This window comes from Perissodus microlepis, chromosome 18 (assembly GCF_051167445.1).
Source record: "Perissodus microlepis isolate ML-2025 ecotype Zambia chromosome 18, ASM5116744v1, whole genome shotgun sequence".
In the NCBI taxonomy this organism is placed as follows: Eukaryota; Metazoa; Chordata; class Actinopteri; order Cichliformes; family Cichlidae; genus Perissodus; species Perissodus microlepis.
Window position 1 is genome coordinate 19,145,843 of NC_140478.1, and position 16,769 is coordinate 19,162,611.

Consider the following 16,769-nt stretch of genomic DNA (forward strand, 5'->3'; position numbering starts at 1 on the left):
AAAATGAAGTCGCCAAAAACTAGAGATGGGCTATGAAAAATCACATTAACTGTAAGTAACTAATCCTCTAAACTTGAGTTTGAATGGGCCCTCTGTTCACTGTATACATTTCCAGGTGGATGGTATTTGTGTTTGAAAACATAAGCACAATTCACATTGAATATCATTAAGAGTTTGTCAGTTGCATTTTCAGGCCTGTTTTCTGCAGGTCAGTAATGGAGTGACATGAATTACAGATAATTGTCATGTATCCCCTCATGCGAAAGAATGTAATTTGGAGGTGGCTAACCCTTTCCCTTATTGATAAAGGTGAAAGGTCACCTGAGATGATACAAATGGCACACATGCTGTGGAGTGCTGCTGCAAAAAGCCTGTTTCAGCATTTTGTTACTCAACAGCAAAGCAGCACTTAGAGGACAAAACAACACCGGTCCCATTACTTACATCTACCACAGGTAGGTAGCTTGATGCAAGGCACCCGGACAATGGAGGCATGCCATATGGCCCACTATTTACAATAATCTAGGGACATTTGCTACCCTCCCCCTTTCTCTCCCTTTCTCTCTTAATGTGTATGAGATCTATTCCAGTTTAATTCCTAAGCTCGTGCCCTTGCATTAGTAATTAAAAAAACAAAAAAAAAAAAAAATCTGTGTCCAGATGTATAAGTAAACAAGGGCTCACATATCAGACTTTGGATTTAAGCTGCAAATCAATTCCATTATATTTTTTTTCCAATAACACTTTAACAGACAACAGTGATTAAGCTCCAAATGAGTGCAATGCCATCACAGCCGGCAATTCAACATTTTCTTAATATACTATAATTATAAAGAAAGCACTCTGTGAAGAGTGATAAGCCAGATATCCCATTCAGAAAATAGAAAAAAAATACAAAAACCCTGGTGAAATCCTGCAGGAAAAAAAAACATGTTACTAATCCTTTGAAAATAATTCACTAATGTTAGGACAAGAGAAGTATTATTTTCTTTGTTTAACTTAATGGCCTCCAGGTACTATACCCCCGGGCACAAAAGCATGACGCATTTCCCAATGTTTTCTGTTGTTTTATTTTTAAAACAGAAAAACAAGCAAACAAAAAACAAACAAACATGACAGCATAGGATGAGCAAAAAAGAAAAAAGAAAGAAAGAAAAAAAAATCGTACTTAAGCTCTTGCTCATCTTTGTCATCCTTGTTTGGTGTGAGCTTCAAGCCTCCTTTTCTGGCACGTGGACATCCTGACAAGCTGAAAATGGTTGGAGACAGTGAGTTAACTTGAAAGAATCTATTCATGAGGTACAATAAAGGCTGGAATTGTACAGGCAGCCGTGAGGTTTAGGAAGTTGCAATTTTGCATGTTTTAAAAAAAAAAAAAAGTTTTACTGCATTAGCACATATGTAGCTGAAATGTGCCTATAGATGGATAGACAGATAAAAAGGCAGTCAAATGAATCGAGAAAAACAAGAAATCAAAAAGTGCAGCGTGTTTTTAAAGTGAGACTTTCACCATCTGTTTGAATGCCATGCATCTGACAAATGTATTTCATGCTCAGTTGTGATGATTTCTCTCAGCTACCTTCTGTGCGAAGCATAGTTCCCAGTCACATGTCCAGATCCATCACAACCAGGTGTTGGGCACCTGCAGGTTGAGAGACACAGAGACCAGGTGCTTTTTACAGCAAAAGACTGGGAGCAGAGCTGGGGATTCATGCTAATATGCAGAAAAGTAGCACAAATAGAAAACAACTTCATGTTGAGTAAATGGAAATCATGCATAATGTGAAGTGAAAAGGGAAAGGAAAAGGAAAGGAAAGGAAGGAAAACAAGATGACCCAAGCTGAAGCAAAAACAAGCTGCCTAGTTTAATGTGAAAAATCCTTTAGCAACAATAACAGTTTTCAGAACACATACTTTAGTTCCTGAGAGTTGGCTGCCATCAGTGATTTGAGTGTTTTGTCAGCGAGGGGACATCCAGACACACTAGAGAGGATAAAGAGCTAACAGTCATTTTAATTCACTCTTTGATCACGACTGAATTAAATAATCTTAATACAATGCACTGCATATTTATACAAAATTACTTAAAAAAAAACACAATTCTGCTTGTTCGTCACGAGAAAGCTTTTTTGTGTCATCACATTTTTAGCACATGACATATGCTGCAAAAAACCCTACGAGCTACAAGTGACAAGTTTTCACTTGTAATAATCAACATAATTAAACAATAAGCATTGTTTCCCTTGTCTATATATCTGCTAGCTGGTACTAATGAGAGTGTAATTAATTACAGTACCTCCGATGTGATGCATAATTCCCCGTCACATGGCCACTGCCGTCACAGCCTGGGGTCGGACAGCTGCATGAGAACACAAAGCATTTAATACGCAGATTACTCCACTTCCCACAGACTTTCCCAAGCTTGAACTGAATCTTTCTTATACAGGGGGAACCTTTTTATGTTCATTAGAGAGAAAAAAAAGAGTTAGTACAGCGGAAAGTTTAGTAGAAATTTTTCATTACATTGCTCAACATTCAGTTTAATAATGTCTCTGAATGTCACGGGGGGGATCTGGGGGAGGGGGGGGGGGGGGGGGGGGTGCTGTGCTGCGGAAACTAGAGGATCCTACGTTTCTCGTGAGGAGACCCAGCAGAGCATGCACTCTAACTACAAAGAGTCAAGAGTTGTGTTAAGCTTAGGTCGGACATACGGGGAGAAAACTCACTTTTTAAATAGATACATTTCTTCTCCACATGAACCTGCAGACATACCAGTTACAATCATATGTAACACAGTGAGTTTCATTCCAGTGTTTTGACCCACTATTGGAACAAATGTATGGTTTGGAGTGACACTTTTTCTTATTAATACTGACCATCTGCCAGCTAAAAGGAATGATCACATCACACGTGTCTGGCTCGATAAAGCTGCTGCGAGATGTTTTGCTGTTTAATCCCACATACCTCAGAAGCTCTTTCTTCGAATCCCGTAATGGCAGCTTGGCCTTGGAGCTTAACATGCTGCTATCTCCCTGGTAGTGTTGGTCTTCCAAGGAGACCTGATCATAATCCTCCTGCTGAGGCAGAAATAAAATAACAGCATGACCTTAACTGTCCGAAGTATCAGACATCACTCTGCAATGACCTGAAAGTGAATAATTAACAAAATCCCTGAATAATACTCTTAAAACAAGTCCTGGGGGTTGCGGTGCACGACGCCGACGAGATTACACTTGCAGTAGTAAACCACACATCCATTTAAAGTCATATTTAATCCACGTGTTGTTTGTGATGTACAAACTCGACGTATGGGCCTTCTTTTCTGTGCCGTCACCAGATGTTGTGTGTGATGTAAAAGCAGGGCAAATGTGACGACTCTTAATACGCGGTACAAATGAATACCACCTGTGAGATCAAAAGAAACGAAACCTTTAGAGCCCAGATTAGACTCATTCAGACCCTCGGGCAATAGATAAGCACGTCCTCAGTGTAAATATAATTCATACATCTTATAGATTAACAGATTTGGCTCGAGCTTCTGCTTGGTCTTAGAACATGTCTCCATAAATGCTCTTAGAAACACTGCATGTCATTCAGCCTGGGGGCGAGGTCTACACTTGGACTTTTTTTATTTTTTTAGGTAGGTTTAAGTTTATTTTTAGTCAAACTATTGAGTAAAACTGAGTAAATCTGGCAGCACTGATACATTTTTTTGTTTGTTTTAATTCCTGTCGGTAAGGAAATGCTATGAAACAACAACCAAGGTGAAAAATGAAATGGTAACACATATCAGGATACTAAATTCCTGAAAATTCATTTTTTCCCCCCAGTTTCCTTACAAGATCTGTGTAATCTGGTGACAATGACAGAGAAACTGAAGAATTAAGAATTCAGCGGGTAGATTTCGGGAAATGACTGCAGATGGTACATTTAATAGCTAAATACATGAATAAAACACACACAAAAAAAGAACCTAATTAGTCCTGGAGGGAGTTCAGGCACTAACTTATTCGGTTTATTTTCTTATTTATATTTTGTCTCGCATATAAATTCATCGTTTGACCCAAACATTTCTGATTTGGATGATCCAAATCTTGTTTATTTTATTTCTTTTTTTACCTCTTTGTCCTGTAAAACGCGAGCTTTGCTGAAGTTGACAGGGATGGGGCTCTCCCAGCTGTCTCTCTCACACAGCGGCTGGTAGAAGGCGGGGCTGATGAGCACACTCCCACCTTTGGCCACAGCAGACTCAGGGGGAGACAGCGGGTCGTCGGGAGGCGTCCTGCTCTGGGCTTTTACGTTTTCCTTGCACTTCTTCATGCTCAGGTCCAGGGTGCCGTTTTCATCCACCTCTATGAGCATGTCCTAAAGACAACAAAGGTGAAATGCACAAAATCTGATGTGCTACAGAAGAGTACAATAAATCGGATGTGGCTTATGAAAACAAATAAGCCAGAGGATAAAATTAAAAGGCATTCTCTAATTACAGCCACAGGAATGTAAATAAGACAGCACAATACCTCATTAATATGACAATGAGGCAATATGGCAAACTTGAACCCCAGTAACATTTCTCTGTAAACACGAAAACTGACTTGAAAAGCAGCGCAAACAAACAGTGTATTTAAATAATACATACGGTGGTTATCTCACACCAGACAAAGTACCAAACTAAGCCAGCGTTAATTCTGCTGAACACAAAAAAATATATAATCACTGGTGTGTAGTTTTTCAGTGACAGCTGTGTCATCTGTTTTCTGGGACACACAACCAAGATGGCAGCTGGGGGGTGGCTGCTGGTTTTAGGTCATCATTATTATAGCAAAAATTAAAAAGCTTAATGTGGCATAAGTTTCCCTGCTGACAGATGTGTTTGTCGTTTTTGTGCTGAAACGCAATAGCATGATGACTTATGGCTGTTTTATGGTATTAAAAGTTGTACCTCGTTAGATGTTAAAATCCTTTCCCATAAATGGAACCAATTATTCAATCCATATGTTTCATTAGACCCTATACATCATTATTTTTTGTAACAAAGAGAAGTGTGTGTGTGTGGGATCTTTCAAATTAATTAAAGGGGATAATTTTCATGAAGACTGGATAAGGCCGTCCAGTTTAATTATCCAGCCATTTGATGGTGTGTGTACCTAATCAAAATAACATCACTGTAAAACTAAAGGATGCGCAGACTTTTTGTGATTTATTTTCCCTCTAACGTCAGCTGGAGCTAAAAACAAAGACTCTAAATCTATATGTGTTTTTTTTCCATATAACTGACACGTAAATACGGCCTTTAAACGTGCAAAATTATTCCGTTTTCAGCGAGCGTTTTTCTGCATTTGATATTTCAAAGCGTATAAGTTAAAGCACCAGACGACATATCACACTCTAAATATGGCCCCCTTTTTTTCAGACTTGAAAGCTGTTCTTTATTTTGTACGTCTCTCCAAGACAACTAAGCTGTAAACGAGAACAGATGATTAACTTGCTAACACTGTTTTATTCATTCAGTGGGCTGGTACCTGGTACAGGGCCACATTCTCAGCTCAACAAGCTGGGAGACAAGGATCTGTGCTGTGTAGGTGTGGAAACCTTGAATCATCTACAGTACAGTGTGCATGTATGTAACCCACAGAATGCGATCAATATTAATCATGAAGTGACTTGGAAAAAAAGTTGACTACAATGCCATATTACAGATAATGACAGCAGAAGAGATTTTGGATCTACGCTCTTCTCCAAAAAGAGTTTGGATTTTGTGTGAATTAAACTTTTGCTATGTTAACTCCTTTATCTGATGGGCTTAATCCACTCAAATGCTTTTAAAGACTATCTGGTGTAGACACACAGCCTATGCTGGATCATATAACTAAGCAAAATATCCTCTGCCATCTGCAGCGGGCAAGATGCATTCTCAGACAACAGTTCAAGGTTTTTACATGCCAGCTGATGTCGAAACAAAATACAATACCACATGTTTTATTAAAAAAAAAGGCGAGTAGTTGTAATTGAGAAAGAAGGCTGATTGTACTTCTTCTTTTGATGTGATTACACAAATTTTCATTTGTGTACATTAAAGCTTTATAGAGTGGAAACCTCCTTGTTTTTGTGCCACCAGAGTGCCAGGCTCTCTTTGCCAAATCCAGTCTTTTGATGTCTTCCCTTTTTATACACAAATCAGAGTTCCTTTAAAAATGACCACATTAAATACCTTTCCAAGTGGTCTAATTTGATTACCTTTGTGGAGGTTGCCAAGGGCCGGTCGGCGACAGCCTCCATGTTCTTCCGGTAGCGGGTGGAGAGGTTAAGGATGGCGGCTGTCGCTGCTGCGGCTTGGAGACCGTCTTCTTTTTTGAATTGACTCGGCGGGCTGTGTTGACCAGAGGTGGGCAGGCGGCCACCTGGAGCACCAAGGAAGCCAGGATACTGCTGAGGGGCTAAAAGACAAATAATTAGCAAATCATTTAGATATCGAGACACCAGGTGTTCAACCCAAACTTAAAAGTACCCAGAAAAAAGAGGAGATTTTTTGTTGTTGTTTTAGCATCAATCACAGATATTTAAATAAAGGGCAGTCTTTGCAAATATATACAATGTAGGTCTGTGTCGTATGTAGATAGAGGTTGTAATTAGTGGCTAAAAAAAAGCATCCACATTTATCCAACATCCTTATTTACAAGTGTTGTTTGTTTTTTTCAAAAAATGTGTGAAACTTACAATCAGGGTAATGCATCATTTCTGGGTCCTGGTTGGTCCCCATCAGAGGCTGCTTGCCGAAGACTTGTGCATCAAAGCTGGCGTAATCAAAGCGAATTCTGCTGTACTTGTCCATGTCTTTTGTGAGGCTAGTTTGTAAGGCTGCTACCGGGTGAGAGAGCCTATAGTTCAGCTGGTTCATCTCGAATTTCTTTATTAGGCCGAGGGCTCTACGAGGAGGAAAACAGATGACAATAAAATGCTTTACCGTGATAAAGAATTGCCTAGGAACTTGTGAGAAAGGTGCTTGGAAAGTTAATATAAAGCAGTAAAGAGCAGACATTGTTTTTAACCATTGAGGGATGCCAGTGCTTTTGTACACTCAGAGTCTGGGATCTGATGTGTGTTGTAGATCCACAGCCAGGTTGCCAGACTAATTAATATAGTAGGAGTGGGCATCCTGCCCATGATATATCCACAGGGAACAAAGAGTTCTGCTCTTTTATCATCTCTAATAGAGAGGAACTCACAGGGACCAGCAACCATTGCTTATGTCTGCTTGGAAAGCTCAAAATAGGCATGTTCTGCTGGGATTGCTGAATAAAAATATTCTACACCGCCCTTAACAGTAATAGTGTTTATCACTTTTTTGCATAACCTCAGTTATGTCTGTAGAACTTCAGTCCACTACAGAGCTCGCTGTAATTATTTTCCTGCATGTGACCACACTGAGAGCACTGAAAACGTCATGTGGCATAATACCTCGGTGAACGGTCAGGCGTTTGTCTGCATTTCAGGCTCTCATCCTGAGGTTTGGAGACTTTCACTGCAGCAGCGATGGGGCAGCCTGAGAGACTGGTTGGGGAGGAAATCAAACACATTAGCCTAATACTGTAACTCATGTATAAACAGGGTGCAGAGTTTCTAATGGATTTCTCCTGTGGATGTACCTCCGGTGGGTGCTACGGTTGCTGTTGACATGGCCTCTTCCTGTGCACCCAGGCGTAGGACATTTGAGGACGTTCTCGTGCATCGCCAGGACTGAGGGGATGACAAAGAACAGACAGACATGACATAAGCTCCGATAAGCAAAGATAAACATTTCTAAATTAGCAACATGCGAGACATAATCAAGCTTAAAGATTAGGATGGTAAACACACAACGTATATATATGCCGAGCATTTTGGAAATAAAACAAATACATTTTCCTGCATTAAGTGAAGATTTATATAACCGGCACATTAGAGCCTACACAGCAAAGATCCTACAGAGACAGAAGAAGAAGAAAAAACACACACGCACACACAAACGGCTTTTCTCATTGTGAGGAATGCTGTAATGTGGCTGAAATGTAAATAGCTTAGTGCAAAGAGAGAGCGTAACAAGACAGCTGATTATATTCTTCAAAACAAACACGTCGTTAAAGGTCCGCTCTGTATCCTTAGAAACTTCTTTTCTGTACATATCCTCCAATTAGTTTGTTGGAGTTGTCTATTTATTTTTGAATACTGCGTTAGCTAGCCCTTTGATTTGCAAATACGGCCTCCAGTCTAAGAGCATGTGCTTTTTTGAAAAAGTTAATTACTTTTTCTGTTCCTTTTGTAACATTACTGTTTAATGTTGAATGTTTGTTGAGTTACATTGAAATGACTTAACAATCGCCAATGTGGGGGAAAAAAAAAAAAAGAATTCAATATTCACACATTACAACACATTACGAGAAAAAGAGGGAGGGGGAGAGAGAAAATCCTTTAAGTTTATTTGAAAAGTTTTGTGCATGTCTTTGAATTCAGCTAAATGTATAAGCAGGCCTTTCTTGTTTTGGGCTCGTGCTAAGAGGATTTCAATTACCGTCGGCTGATTGTAAAATGTAAAACTGGCCGTTTTTGTGAGTGTAAACCATCCATTACACTGTTTGCACACACAGAACCGCTTATGTGACTTACTCTCTGGGGGGACTCGGACTTTATGAGGACACCCAGACAGACTCCTGTGATGAGGGTACAGGCCGGTGGCGTGACCAGTGCCATCACAGCCAGGAGTTGGACACTTTATATCCTTTTTATCTGCCCGTGGAGAATCTGTAGAGTCAATAAAGAAAGATTTTACAATAAAGAAAACACCATAACACTAAGTGATGGCAAAATGAATGCAGCTACGCTGTCTTTAAGAGTAGAACTAAAGAAATAAGAGAGTCATATTATATTGTATATATTGTTCTGAATGCATATTACACAAAGGTCAAGAAACTGAAATATCATGCAAAGTCAGCCTCTCTTTTTTTCACAATACCATCTATTAATCTGTCATTTTAGTTATGGCTGCAGTTTAACGGAGAGCATTCACTTCTTAATGCCCACCCATCGAAAGATTACATCTAGGATTACACATTTAGCTGCAGTCATTTGAAGAATCAGAGGGAAACATGAGAGGTACTTTAGGAGGATTTAAGACTTATGGTCATGGTTAAATATCCAGTTGATTCCTATCAAAATCCAATATTCTGAGTAGACGCAATTCCATCAGAAAATTTTGTTCTTTTTTTATTTTAGACTGTTTATTTATTACTTCACTTGTTGCCAAAATGTTTTTAGTCTTTAAGAGGATTTCCTCCCTCTGATTACCCCACCCCCCTCAAAAAAACGCTTCTTTTATTCCTTTTAATGTTTTCTGAGCGCCCAATCATCCAAATCACAAGTGGTCCATCTGATTTAAACTGGATGAAACTGGATTTTTCTTTAGATCAACCTTTTTATTTCTTATTACCTTTTCCTCCATGATAGGTGAGTCTGCCGTCCATCTCCATCATTCTGTGGTGCCTCCTCTCGCTGGTCATCTGCTCCATGAGGAACCGGTCCATCTCTCTGTAGGCATGGTGCAGGACCTGCCTTTGCTCTGTCTGCAGAGCTATGGCCTGCTCCAGCAGGCTCAGGTTTACCCTCCCTCGGCTCATTTCAAGGCCTCTCTCGTGGAGGCCCAGAGCCCAGGCGTCTAGCCGAGGCGGCCTATCTGCCTCTGCTTCCCCTTCGCTGTCCGCCTCCGTGGGGAGCAGCCTGTATCGTAAAGCTTCAGCCTGAAAAATGTTCGCTCTGCCCAGTGGACCACCTAATTCTAAGTGAGGCTCTTCTTTCACGTGCCCATTCCTGCCTGTAACATCTTCAGAGAGTCTGGAAGGACTGCAGTCTGAGCTGTTCACCTTGGCAGACAGAGCCAGAGGCTCCCACTCGGCTTCCCTCATGTCTCCATATTGACTCTGTGGCGAGGACGTACTGCTCATCCTGTCGTGACTTTGGTCTTCTTCATTATTAAGAAACTCCTCGTCATCTTCATCCATCAGAGGTTCAGATGTGTCCAGCTCACACTGTGGCGAGCCAACAGACGTAACTTCAGACCATCCAAGTGAACTGCTGGACTTTGCTGCCACATCATGGCAGCCATTTTTGTTAGTCACTCCATTGACTGTGTTTAAGTTTCCATCTAAAACAATAAGACAACACTGATTATTCGACACGTTCAAGTCTTTGCATGCTGAACTTGCTCATTTGTGACCCTTCAGTCACATAACATGATAAGAATTGTGCGCCCATGGTAATCTTCTGTAAATCCTTTTAAGGTTTTAGATCTTGTGTTACTTTTCTATGAAAAATATCTTGCGAAAAACATGTTTTTATAACCATTTATGGGATTTAAAAGAGTACATGATGCACTGGAAAGATAATCACAAGGTTGTCAGATTTCCAAGTAATTCCTCAAGCATATTTTAGATAACATACATAAACCTTCATTCTGCTAGTTCAACATGAAACCCAGACATGAGGAAGACAATTGTTTTTTCACTTTGTTGTTGTTTCCAATTGGAGCAACAACCCAATATAGATTTAGGACAAGATTATGAATTATGTGTATTTTAAAGTGCAAGCCAAGCAGCAACATGTTGTCATCCGAAAAACCGATTTGAAAAACATAATGTACATCTTGTTTCGAGGGATAAGAAAGTGAAGAGGATTCCTGCAAACAGAGAATAGAGAAAATAGATAAAAGAGACAAATCTCTGTAAGATGGTGCTGTGTGTGTGGCAGAACCTGATTTAGGAAAAGCCAGCCATACACCGCAGTCACAAAACTGACGATAATATTTGTTGGGTACAAACGGGAGCCCGCTTTGCCCACAAAAATGAGAGACTTAGTGAACTTGACCCAAACTTGCTGAAAATGTGAAATCTTTGGCTTAATTTGATTAGATTAAAAAAAAAAAAGAGCCATTACAGCGCTTTAAAAAATAATAATTTTCAGGGCATTTACATGGAAAATTAATGGTTGTCAAAGTGTCAAAAGCTGAACTGAAAATAAAAAATTATCAAGCTTTTACGTGTAAATTTGACTGAAACTGTTAAATTAAAACAGGTGTTTGTGAAATATTGAAATTACATGTCCAATGTGTGATTGTGTACTGTATGCGGAGCACAGAATAGCTGCTGATACGAGCCTTTCCTATGTTCTACATGCTATTTGCTGCCTGAATTTGTGCATGTAATATAATGAGCTTATTAAGATCTTTATTTATTTATTTTTTGCCTCGACATATTTGCTGCTTACTGGGAAGCTGAACCACATATAATATTATTTGAGATTAAAATCAAAGGCGGGATACTGCAGTAGGAGGTAGATTCATTACGAAAAAGTTTTAACGAATAAAAGCTCTTCAACAAATTCAGATTTTTATTAAATCAAGCAAATTACTCAGTGTTTAGCTTTTGGCATTCTGTATCCTATGTGGGTGTTAAAGAAACCACATATAATGTTTCGAGTGCAGATGAATAAAATATGCACGCATGTCTTCTTATATATAATCTCTTTTTTCCGGCTTATTTTGCTGAGTGCTCTAAATAATTCAATTTGCACCGACCTTTGGCCTGCCATCTTTTTGAATAAATCCAAAAATCCCAGTCATACGCACAGAAAGCCACAAGATTGTGTGAAACCTTATGCACTGAAAGTCTGATCAGTGGAACAGACAAAGAGGGTTAGGGTTATCCCTCAAAATGCATCTGAGACAACGCTTTATTAACGCCACTGATCATATTAAGTCATGGTCAGTGATTAACAATGGAAAGCTATCATCTGGATTGATTCAACAAAATCTCTCTTGATCCTCGAAAATCATACAAACTTATGCGCTATTAAAGCTCTTTGGACTGTGAGGGGTTTTACTTTCAGTAGGCTGCACTGGAAGTCTATATCCTCTTAAGTAGCCACACATTGGATTCCAAACCAAAAAGTAGGATTCAATAGATTGAGAAGATAGATAGAGATGGATTGTGAGAATCAGATCACACAGTGCAGAGGACGGTACAGATACAGGCATTATCAGACAGCTGCGACTCATTAATGGGAGCGACACAAAAACCTAATCCTTGCCAAAACAGCTTTAAAAAACGACAGAAATTATGTGGCACTAATGAAAAAAAAAAAAGCTAAATATACGATTTCCTGCATTGTTAAGTGCACATGTCTGGTTTGACATGTCTGTGCTTTTACATGCATTTTTGCTCAGGCGACATTACGGTGTGTTACTATCTGTTCCCTGCTGTGAAAAATATTTCGAAAGAGGCGTCTAAAGACAAACCCTGTTGAATGAAAAATTAAAGCCAGTTACACATATTTACATTTATGAGGCAAGCAACAAGGGTTTTGTTTTTCATCCAGATGGACTCCCAGGCCTGACACAGCCGCATACAGTCAGACAAGCAGACAGACATCCACACACACACATGTATATATATGCACACACACACACACACATACACAGCAGTGCAATGAAAAAAGGAAAGACACGGAGGAAAAAAACTTGGATCCCTCCGGTGGTTTGTGTGTTGGAACAGGTGAACAGTTTGTACTCCAGAATAGCCATTACCAGCACTCTGCAGCAGGGCTGCAGTTGGCTGGAGTTGAACACAGTGTGGCTCAACCAAACGAGAGGCTTATTTTTCTCCCTTTTTGTTAAAATGCAGATATGACCAGCTCCCTTCTGCAAAAATTCTTACTGCCTCCAGTCCACTTTTCCAATTTTTGTTTTTACCACAGGAAAATAGCCCCCACATCTGACAATCACAGCAAAATATGTTCTGAATATGTTTATCAATATTCGTGTTCTTTTGACACATTCAGATTTTTTTTAGTTTTTAAAAAAAATTCTGGCTTGATTTTGTTTTGTTTTAGTGAATATCAGGTTCAAATAAGGGGAAAAAAATATATAAAGCAGTCAATCAATGATAAATAGAAAAAGTATCTGGAATACACAACAACAAAAGGAAACACTGGTGATGCACAGTGAATAACTTAGATAATTGTAATGTAATATGAACCCAGGAAACAAATAAATTCCATTTCCAATGAATCCACACAATTTGGTGAGCTACTCTCCTGGTCCATTTAACTACACACATGTGTACTATAATGAGCTGTAGACATTATGCCTAATTATGTATTAGACTGTGTTAGAGGGCCTAACAAAAGCTTTTGAAAGGGACAATTACGTTTGTTGCTTAGTTACATCGTTAAAAATATACCAAATCAGTGCAGATTATAGTGGGCGAGAATGCACATGTACACCACGAGCATTGTTGCCAAAATGCACAAAATTCAATTTATTAGGAAAAAAGAAAACATTTTTGCTTGTGAGAAGGACGGCGGCATAAGTGAAAATAAACAATTTTTAACTGCTGCAGATGAAGTGTTCCTGTGGGTAAGAAAAAAAAAAACAAGTAAAAGAAAAAGAAATAAAACAAAAAAAAAGAGTAAAACAGCGGAACGCCAGCCAAGCAGCGGTGACAGCTCATTTGTTTTTCACAAAAGGCAACTTCAATAAAAATTTTGTAGAAAAGAATGGAGGAAGTTTAATTTAAATCAAAGTGAACTGGTGCACGCCTCCATTCAGTTTCTCATTCTATGGATTCAATTGATTTGGACTGGCTATTGAAAAAGGACAGATGAGGGGTCTGAAATTTGGCCTCATCAAAAGAGGGTAAAGCCACGCCAAAAATATCATGGCAGATCAGCTGTCAAAACTTCAATTTGTGGATGTGAGACACAACTAATGTGGACCCAGCAGTGTAGTCTTTCACTTCCACTGCACAATGACTGCGGCTGCTGGCTGATGGTAGAGGGAGGGAAATATGAATGCAACAGATGGGATTTTAAAATTCAGCGTCAATTGTTCATCAAAACAGACAAAACAACAGGACATCTGTTTACCTGCTGGAGTGTCAATGTTCCTCAGCTCTTCTTTGTCCTGTGGCGGTGCCAGGTCCTCACTCTCCTCTTCACATGCCTCGCTGGGGCTGTAGTGGCGGGGCTTCATCAGCAGGGACTTTCTCTTGTTGATGGGGGCACCCTGCACCCCTTCCTGAGCACTCCTCTTCCTCGCCATGGACCCATATGGGCTGGAGGGGAACAAGGGAATAGAGGAAAAACCCAGCAGGGTCAGCGGAGGCCTCAGTTGGCCTATTTTAAACTTCAGACTACAGGTTTTTTTTAGCAATCACATCTAAGATTTGGGAAGAACGTGCTTCCTTTCTGGCTTAAAGACGAAAATGTGCGCGTATTCATAAAATGCTTACCTGTGAGTCTCAGTGATGGAGTCAGCCAGCCCTGTGAAAAATAAAGGCCAAGAAATAACAGATAAAAAAGTTGTGTTTACATTTCCACTGCAGCAGCACAGCATCTGTCAACATGTATTTCATCTAAGGGTTTAAGGCAACTGACTACTTTTGGGCTATTAGTCACGAAATTTTACAACATACTGTAAATATTTGTTTTGTAGATAATGTTTTAGGGATGATACCACATGGGCTACCCGCGCTTTATCCAAGCTTTTAGGATAGATTTTTTACTCCCTTTTACAATGCCATCGGGTATAATCAGCATAAGGATGTAGAAGTGGTCTCTTCATTGATCTGAAAAGCTTTTCATTCAGTCTGCTCATTCTCTGGGAAACCAACAGTAGCTCATCTTTTGACAGTGTTGACAACATGATCTAAAAGGGTAAATCAATTTTCCCAGAGGCCTGCATAAATCTCATTCACAAGTTCTACCCCTACTCCCATGAAGCACGACCAATAATAACACTTTTCATGAATTTTCCCAGTTGTAGTAATAGCTCCAGCGTGAGCAGGAAGGCCTCAGAGGCCCTGAACACTTGCATAATGACATATCCAGTCTAGAGGTTTTCAATCACACAATATATACACACTCCTTAACTAATTTGAGCCAGTGTTCCAATTTAATGAAGTTATTCCCCTCTGAATAATGAAATGGCGGTGCAGTGCTCTTCAGACCGGTAAGATAATACATAAAATTGACAGTTATAAAGTTGGATTGTTGAACTGATACCCCTAGCCCATGGTGATAAGTGGAATGCGTGTGTGTGTGTGCATGCATATCTGTGTATGTGTGTGTGTGTGTGTGTGCACGTATTTAAAAGCAAACTAAACCTGAAAGCTGCACTCACCTGTGTTACTGTCACATGTTTTCAAGGTTTGCTCCTCACCTTCAGAATCCATCTGCAATAAACCATTAAATGTACAGATGAGCAACTAAAAGAGCCATTTTAATCCATTTAATGTGTATTAATTAAATTCTCTTAAATGACAAAAGGCTTAAATACTTAATAGATTAATGTGCATTTTTTTTTGCTTTGTTTGGCAGGTAAGCAGGGTAACCAGAGCCACTGAGCCTCAAAATCTTTTTTTTTTTTTTTTTTTTTTGCGGGGGGGGGGGGGCAACATCACAAAGAGCTCTAAAAACACCAGTAATATGCAAACACATAAAGTATAATGCCAGGAAAAAAAGTTTCAAAGGTGAGTAAAAATGTAATGACACTAAATAATGACATTAAAGTACGGACAGCACCTCAGAGAGTGTGTTTAGACAAAAATAGTTGCTAAAATCCATCCACTCTCGCTGGCTGTTGCTTGTGGGTCCCAAATAAAACCTATTAAACATAATTATTCCAGGCTGATGGTGGCGTATAGTGGTCACAGGCCAGTGAAATCTGTGAGTCATAGGATATGCTGTTACTTTTCCCTGGTAATGGGAAACATGACTCCTCTCTCTCGTTTGCTGTTGTGATTGAAGGCACTGACCTGTCATACATTTATAATAGGGGAGCAGGTGTGGCAGTGATGGACCTTAATTTCCTTTAATAAACCTTTTATGTGCCACACTCTTAATGCCACGCCGGGCCCTCAGAGGTCCTGCTCATAATAGGTTCATTACTTTTGATTACTAGAGCCTATTGAGACAAACAACTCCCAAACACTATAGATTACATTCTGTAAAAATGAATGTACCTCATTAGTTTGTAACACTTTTCCACACAGACATGCTTTAACATTTTGTATAAATGTGTTGCTCTGAAGGCAAAATGTTGGTCTTGCATCATGCAACCTGAGATTATAACATGGACATTAATCAAAGTTCAAATGATGTTATCAGTGCACTGAAATATCACAGCTGACTCATAATGTTACCAGGGTGTTTTTCCCCCCCTTTCTTTATGTGACATTTTAGATGTGCCTATCTTATGTAAATATTTATATAACTTTCTTATATTATTTTATAGTATCTACATTTTCTCTGATCAGTCAAGAGTATTGTGTGTTATGTACGTGAAGTAAGCAAGCTTCATAACATTAATGATTATATTAATAGGAATAATAAGAATAATAGATGGTAAGTATTGTAAGCCTAACCAGTAAAAACAATTTTGATATAAATAGTTTTAGTGGCTGTTTTGTATATTTAACTAGAGCTTCTTTTTCAATCAATCAGTTTCACGTATAGAAGTCTGAGTCTGACAAGAAACCTTTCTGTTTGTGAGCGCTGCTCCGAAATGGAGAAACACGGGCATTTCTGACGCACTGTGACACAGTACAGTTTGTATCAAATCCATATAACAAGGAGTGACACGTAACAATAAAACAAGGAAGGCCTTGTTAGGTATCTGTGGTTTCCTAACAGGTATTCCTGGCATGGCAACAACATGGGTAAACATGTGATGTGGAGTGTTTACA

At 39.3% G+C, this 16,769-nt stretch overlaps 1 protein-coding gene across 6 annotated transcripts in view; it reads right to left on the reverse strand.

Moving 5' to 3' along the window:
• The window catches only part of st18 (ST18 C2H2C-type zinc finger transcription factor), a 41,046-nt gene that overhangs the window by 3,540 nt on the left and 20,737 nt on the right, over positions 1-16,769 (reverse strand). For 4 of the 6 annotated variants that reach the window (XM_084912078.1, XM_084912076.1, XM_084912080.1 and 1 more), the window contains 15 exons: positions 15,206-15,257; positions 14,316-14,346; positions 13,951-14,138; positions 9,464-10,174; positions 8,644-8,778; positions 7,647-7,737; positions 7,459-7,551; positions 6,718-6,926; positions 6,238-6,437; positions 4,120-4,365; positions 2,965-3,077; positions 2,297-2,359; positions 1,915-1,983; positions 1,580-1,642; positions 1,169-1,249 (listed from right to left, as the gene is read on the reverse strand). In XM_084912078.1, the coding sequence (XP_084768204.1) occupies positions 1,169-1,249; positions 1,580-1,642; positions 1,915-1,983; positions 2,297-2,359; positions 2,965-3,077; positions 4,120-4,365; positions 6,238-6,437; positions 6,718-6,926; positions 7,459-7,551; positions 7,647-7,737; positions 8,644-8,778; positions 9,464-10,174; positions 13,951-14,138; positions 14,316-14,346; positions 15,206-15,257 (2,345 nt within the window). The remainder of the gene's footprint in view (positions 1-1,168; positions 1,250-1,579; positions 1,643-1,914; positions 1,984-2,296; positions 2,360-2,964; positions 3,078-4,119; positions 4,366-6,237; positions 6,438-6,717; positions 6,927-7,458; positions 7,552-7,646; positions 7,738-8,643; positions 8,779-9,463; positions 10,175-13,950; positions 14,139-14,315; positions 14,347-15,205; positions 15,258-16,769) is intronic. The other 2 variants (XM_084912079.1, XM_084912077.1) reach the window with 1 other exon arrangement.